The following is a 7,225-nucleotide window of genomic DNA, read 5'->3' on the forward strand; positions in this document are numbered from 1 at the left end:
GTCTCCTGTCTCCTGTCTCCTGCCTCCTGTCTCCTGCCTCCTGTAAAAAGGAGAAATGTTACTGAGAGAGGAGTTGTGTGATTATATGGTACAATGGCCTGCCATACATCAGGTGAACAAACAGGAAGAGGTTCTGTCTTGGATCTTAGTTCTCTCTGGTTCTGATGGATCAGTGTTTGAGTGATGTGACCCAGGTGTGACCTCTCACCTGTCCTCAGGTTCTGTGCTCCTGGCTGATCCGGAACCAGCCCGATGGACTTTAGGCTTCAGAACTCTGCAAGCATCTGCAGGAGGATGAAGCTGCTCTGCTCGCTGTGGTTCCTCCTGCTGCTGGGAGTCGGGTCACTGCTGCTGCTGCTGGACCACCTGCCGGACCTGCAGCAGAACTCAGGTCAGTACTGCCGGGTCGCCGCTCTGGGTCCACTTCCTCGTTCTGTCCATCGTCTTCTGCTGTCCGTGGACCTGGTTCTGAACCGTGAGCTGTATGTGAGGATGCTGCAGAGAGTTCTGGGTTTGTTGGACCGGCTCAGATTAGCTGTTAGCTTTGTCTCTGTCTGCTGCAGGTCGGATACTGACGCATCAGAACCGCTCCACAGAACCAGCGTTTAAAAGGTCCGAACAGCTGCACGGCTTCAATAATCAGCTTTAATTTGTTGGGAGGCTTAAAGACTCTGCAGGTCTGATGAGTCCACATCGATCTGGGTCCGTCGATCTGAAACGGAGGGGGCGGGGTCACGTCAGCTGGTCGGGGTCAAAGGTCACCATTGTTATGAGGTCACATGAACTCCTGAATCAGCAGGTTTTTCCCTCAGGGGATCTTCATCTTCATCTTCAGTTCGGTTGTCTGCAGCACTTCGATCGGGCTGTTTGTGAGACTATCTGGTGTCAGGTTGATGACATCACAGCGGCGTCTCCTCATCGATCGGATCAGCTGATTGATCAGGGAGGTGTCTGATTAGATCGATGCTGCAGACAAACAAACAAACAAACAACAACAACAACATCGTTGGGCTCAGGCGTTTCTTCTTCTGCTGCTCCTCAGCACGAACTGAAACCTGCAGGACCGCCTCAGTCAGGCGTCGGCGCTTGCCGCCATGGACGCCACCACCTTCACGCTGCAGACAGAGGAACCCGAACCTGATTGTTTTATGATTTAACACGTGGTCCTGAATCAGAACGGTCCGCTCACAGGTACGAGAATTCATCCAAACATTGATATTATGGACACCAGCTGAATCCGGTTTGAAGCTCAGAACCACAGAAGTCCTGGTCCCGGACTGAGAACCCGACACCAGCAGATCCTAACGTTGGTGTCGGGTTCTGCGCTGGAGTAGGCAGGAAGCAGCAAAATAAAACGTAAACATTGAACGAAACAAACACGACAGGAAATATTCATTTAGTCGGCTCTGATCGCCCAACTTCAGATCGGATACGCTGACGGCGGCCATATTTACTTCTGTAAACACGGCATGCTGCATGATGCCACGTCTTCTTCTTCTCCCTACCGGAGCCTGACGGCCGTCGCAGTTTATGGTTTGAGTTCTTCTGTCGGCACCCAAACCTTTGGACCTTTTGGTGCTTTTATTTATCTATTTATTCATTTTAATTGTTTTATTGTAGAGCACTCTGGTCGACCTTGTTGCTGCAGCCAATCAGTATTAACGAACAGAAAAATGACTAAAAATGACACTGAGGTGAGATTTGGTGTGGTAGTAGCTGAGAGTCATCCCGAACACACAGTCTGAGCTCTGACTCATCGTGAAATGCACTCTTTTATTTTTATATTTTAATAAAATGTCTCTCAGTTCTTTAAAGACTCGTCAGATCTCAGAGCGTGTCTGCGTTCCTCCTGAAGGAACCTGGATCAGCTCTGAGCGGGGAACGTGTCGCGGCACGCCGCAGCTCAACAGGCGGAGCCCGTCTCACGTCCCTGGGAAAGCCTCTGAGGTTCTGTCCTGTTCCAGCAGGACGCTGAGAACATCTGGTTCCTCAGCTGATGATTGGATCTTCTGTCTGGTGAAGCTGCAGACGCCGACAGAGTTTATCAAACATGGACTCCAGTTAAATTTGAAACGATCGAATGGAAAAACTCAGAACGCTCCGGTTGTTGTGTAAAATATTCCAGAGGTGAAACTCATGTAGCCTGGAGATCTGAGAGCAAACAGCTGTGATGTTGGTTCCTGCTCAGCTCTCTGAGGTTCTGGACTCTTGACTGGACCGTCAGAATCTGAGGCCTGTCTGACATGAAGCATTGCACAGTCTGACGTTGGGGTGAATTTACTGAGTTTAAATCTGAAGCAGAGGTTTGTTTGTTCCTGCTGTACGTTTGGTTCTGGTTCGGACAGGTTCGCAACGACCTCTGACCTCTTTCAGCAGCTCCACCAGCACTTTAACCAGTGTGAGGTCACTTCCTGTGTCTGATCGGTCACTTCCTGTCTGATCGGAGCCTTCCGCTGCAGTTTAACACCGAAGAGCTTCATCAGCTGAAGTCTGCAGACTCTGAACCACACTGAGGCGGTCAGGAGAGTCCAGTTCTGCTCCTCCTCCTAGTCTTCCTCCTCCTCCTCCTCCTCACTAACCTTGGCTCTAACAACAAACCAGAAAGCACATTTTCTGCAGTTACTTGGACGATTTTTGATCCCAGACCAGCAGAAAGTGAAGTTTCTTGTGATGAGTCTTGGCAGTGATGAAGTTCTGGTTTCATTAAAACCGGGCCTGAAGTCCGTTTTAGAACCGGAGCGGCAGGCGAAGCACCATCTGCTGCAGCAGCGTCGTTATCGATGACGACAGCGATACGAGCAGCCAGATGGAAAATCAGAGATTATTACGTTTGTGTTCAGCAGGAGAGACGGATCCGAACAGAACCGCCGCCTCCGGCTCCACACATCTGTCAGCGAACGCTCACTTCCTGACCGACGTGCACGCTCCCTGACCGACGTGCAAGCTCCCTGACCGACGTGCACGCTCCCCGACCGACGTGCACGCTCCTCCTTCACCTTGAACCAAAACAAAGTCCTTTAGCTTCAGATTTATCTGAAAACCGTTTGTTTCCTGCGACCCGCTGAACTCGGTTCTGTTCTATTATTCATCCTTTTTATCATTTATTCATCGTTCATCATCCATTCATCCGTCCCAAAGCTCCAACAGCTCAGGCTCTCACTGAGACGTCCTTCTCCTCCGTCACACCTTCATAAAACTCCAAACTGTCACAGAAACTGAGCTGGATTCAGAACCAAGGACTGGATTCAGAACCAAGGATCAAAGCAGGATGTGGGGATTTGATCGGAGCGGGTTTCCGAGGGTTGGAGCATCAGAGGACCAGACTTGAAGTTTGGGATCAGAGCAGGTATTTCCAGGTGTTTCCAGATATTTCCAGGTATTTTCTAATCGGCTAATCAAACCCGGCTGGTTCTGGTTCTGAGGAGGAATCGGGGTCCAAGGGTCAGTAGATCAGGTTGTTTGTTTTAAATAAAAACATTAAAATGAATGGATGTTCTCCAGTTGGATCAGTTTCCGGTTAAAATCAGACAGCATGTGTCTGATGGAAGGTTCTGATCCCGGTGGTTCAGCTGAAAGTAAAGAACTGGATCAGAACCTTTCAGAACCGACTGGACCTTTTGGTTCTGCTGTTTGTTTTGCTGCAGCTCATCAGTTTTCCATGCTCCAGGTCAGCAGCCCCGCGGCATGCTGGGTAATGAGTCAGAGCACCGTTGGAGGAGCTGAACTCACCTGAGCGAGCCGGGTCAGAAACTGCAGAACCTTCCAAAGATCGGACCTGAATATCTGTTCTTCATCAAATGTTTTTAAAGAAATAAAACGATAAACTTGATCAAATGAAACACGTCAAGAAAAAAATTTACAGTTTGTGTTAAAAAACATCTGAACTTGTTAAATTTGATCAGCAGGTATCAGTCACAATAATCTGAGTACAGTAATCTGATTACTCTTCAAAGTCTCCAGCAGAACGGCCAAATGTTCCTCAGAACCACCCTCACCGGGACAGGAAGTGACACACACACACACACACACACACACACAGTCTAATCAAACGGGGACGAAGGAAGTCATTTCTAAGTTTCCAGCATCTGTTGCCGTGGCGACGCACTCTGGCAGGTTTCCAGCATCTGTTGCCGTGGCGACGCCCTGCGGCAGCTTCCTGTTGAGGCTGAAGGTCACCTGCTCTGAGTTCACTCACCTGAGAGTCTGAGGTCACGCCTGGTTTTTGTGTCACCTCAGATTGTTTGATTTCTTCTTCCTCCCCCCTGCAGCCGACGTTTGTCCGGTTCTGATCCGCTGATCTGAGACCAGCCAGTCTGACGGTTTTCCTCACGACTCCATTCTTTCGTTTCAGGTGTCCCGGTTCTGGTAGCTCCCAGGTGGCCGGTGGAGGAGGTGAGTCCGGAACCACAGCGCCCCCCGATGGACTCGGGCTGCGTCACTGAGACAGGGTCCAGTTTCTGGGTTTCCCAGGAAAACAAAACTAGGCTAAATCAGAAAATACAAATAAATAAACAAATTTAATAATAAGAGTTCATCAAAACAAAATTATATTCGGTAGAAATTAAATAAAACTATAAAAGCTCAGTTACTGATGGAGTTAGAGGAGAACCAGAAATCTGATTTTAACTTTTAGAATTTATCATAAACAAAAAAATGATGGAAAAAGGTTTTACTACTCAAAACAACAAGGGTCAGTCAACAGGAAGTAAACACAGTAAACAGGAAGTAAACACAGTCAACAGGAAGTAAACACAGTCATCAGGAAATAAACACAGTCATCAGGAAGTAAACACAGTAAACAGGAAGTAAACACAGTGAACAGGAAGTAAACACAGTCATCAGGAAATAAACACAGTAAACAGGAAGTAAACACAGTGAACAGGAAGTAAACACAGTCAACAGGAAATAAACACAGTCAACAGGAAATAAACACTGTAAACAGGAAGTACACACACACTAAACAGGAAGTACACACACTAAACAGGAAGTAAACACAGTGAACAGGAAGTAAACACTGTAAACAGGAAGTAAACAGTCAACAGGAAGTAAAGTTCAGTGGAGCTGGTAGAAATTTAAAGTTTGTTTATTTTTAACAATAAAAATGACTTTTAATTATGGGTCAGAACCTCTGAAAGATCCGATCAGAACCCTCAGATTATGGGTCAGAACATCAGATTATGGGTCAGAACCCTCAGATTATGGGTCAGAACCTCTGACAGACCCGGTCCGAACCCTGACTCTTCCTGCGGTGTTCAGTTTACTCTGAGCCGTGTTCTGATCGTTTGTTTCAGGCTCAGCGGTCCGATGACGTCGGTACCGGCCCGTTCCTCGTCTCTCCTCCTGCTCTCCTCCTGCAGCCGCCGTCTGTCTCGCCGTTCTCCGACCCGTTGCTCGGCAACAAGCAGCCGGTCACCAAACGCCACAGGAAGCTGCTGCTGAAGACCGCCGCCCCCGGAGGCGAGGAGGCGAGCCAGGACCCCCGGCTCCGCCTGCTGAAACGGGTCTGCTCCAGGTACCGACCCGTTGTAGGCAAGCGGCAGGTGACCCGTCAGCAGGTGTCCCGGGTTTATGTGGAGGACCGGTTCCGGTTGCTGTACTGCGAGGTGCCCAAAGCGGGCTGCTCCAACTGGAAACGGGTCCTGATGGTTCTGGGCGGCCGCGCTCGCTCCATGCAGGACATCCCGCATGACGTGGCGCATTACGCCAACCACCTGCGGCGGCTGGACGGCTACAAGTTCTCCGGTATCGTTGAGCGGCTCCGGTCCTACACCAAGGTTCTGTTCGTCAGGGAGCCCTTCGAGCGGCTCGTCTTGGCGTTCCGGGACAAGTTCGAGAGTCCGAACCTGTACTACCATCCTGTCTTTGGACGCGCCATCATCTCCAGGTACCGGGCCAACGCCACACGCAGCGCCCTGAGGACCGGCGCCGGCGTCACCTTCAGGGAGTTCGTTCAGTACCTGCTGGACGTGCGGCGACCCGTTGGGATGGACATCCACTGGGAGCCCGTCTCCCAGCTCTGCAGCCCCTGTCTGCTCCGGTACCACTTCATCGGAAAGTTCGAGAGTCTGGAGGAGGACGCCAACCTCCTGCTGCGCGGCATCGGGGCGCCCGCCAACCTCACCTTCCCCAACTTCAAAGACCGGAACCCGCAGGCGGAGCGGACCTCGTCCAGAATCACGCAGAAATATTTCTCCCAGCTGAACACCACCGAGAGGCAGAAGGTCTTCGACTTTTACTACATGGACTACCTGATGTTCAACTACCCCAAACCCTTCTCAGACCTGCACTAAGCCCCGCCCACTGCTGCATCGGAACGAGCTGAACTCAGACAGGAAATGGATTCAGAACCAGAACTTTAGACAGGTTTTGGTTTAAATGAATCAGAGTTTCGGACTCTGAAGGACTTTAAGGAACCACCAGGTGTTCGGGGGTCAGGCCTGAACACCTGGAGACGCGGTTCTCGTGGTTCCGACTCAGACGTTCCTCAGGTAAAACACCTGATTCCAGACTGGATCAGACCGGTTCCTTCCAGCCGTAACACTGCCGGCCTGTTTGTGGCTTTATTTTTAATAAGCTGCAGCTTGTTTTTTATTCTGCTTCAGCTGAAAGTCGTCCTGGAACCTTCGGCTGCTTTGAGTACAGGAAATAAAACCGACGTTCTGTTCAGAACCCCTGATCCAGTCCTGGTTTTAGTTTACAGACTCTGTCCTCTTTTAGCTTTCAGCTGATCTAACTTCAGCTTTTTGTAACTTTTAATCTTTTCAAAATATTGAACTTTATTAACAAACGTTCTCCACATAGAAACACGTTCGGTTCCTTCAGAACGTTCTATTAAATCTGCTTCAGCTGCTGCCAACATGTTTGTCTTCATATGCTACTTTTAGTTAACATTCTGCTACTTTTAGCTATTTGCTAACCTTTTGCTACTTTAAGCATCTAGCTAGCCTTTTTGTACTTTCACTTTTAGCTGTTCTTCTGCTACTTTAGCTGATAATTAAACTTTTGCTGTTTTTAGCTTTTATCTAGCATTTGCTACTTTGAGCTTTTAGTTAGCATTTTGCTACCTTTAGCTCTTTGCTAACCTTTTTGCTGCCTTTAGCTCCTAGCGAGCCTTTTAATACTTCTGACACCCCTTTTGCTGCTTCGGCTGATGTTCGGCTCGGTGTTTCTTCTGGAAGGGTTCTGGGTCAGCGGTTCTCCTGGGTTTTGGACCTTCGGTTCCGGA

At 49.2% G+C, this 7,225-nt stretch overlaps 1 protein-coding gene across 1 annotated transcript in view; it reads left to right on the forward strand.

The window, feature by feature from the left end:
- LOC108251024 (carbohydrate sulfotransferase 8) overlaps nt 1–6,856 on the forward strand; it is an 11,783-nt gene extending 4,927 nt beyond the window's left edge. Inside the window, exons 2-4 of the mRNA XM_017441173.3 lie at nt 219–391; nt 4,352–4,392; nt 5,292–6,856. Of these exons, the coding sequence (XP_017296662.1) occupies nt 253–391; nt 4,352–4,392; nt 5,292–6,290 (1,179 nt within the window). The 5' untranslated portion in view covers nt 219–252 and the 3' untranslated portion in view covers nt 6,291–6,856. The remainder of the gene's footprint in view (nt 1–218; nt 392–4,351; nt 4,393–5,291) is intronic.
- Nucleotides 6,857–7,225: the final 369 nt, after the last annotated feature.

This window comes from Kryptolebias marmoratus, linkage group LG11 (assembly GCF_001649575.2).
Source record: "Kryptolebias marmoratus isolate JLee-2015 linkage group LG11, ASM164957v2, whole genome shotgun sequence".
In the NCBI taxonomy this organism is placed as follows: Eukaryota; Metazoa; Chordata; class Actinopteri; order Cyprinodontiformes; family Rivulidae; genus Kryptolebias; species Kryptolebias marmoratus.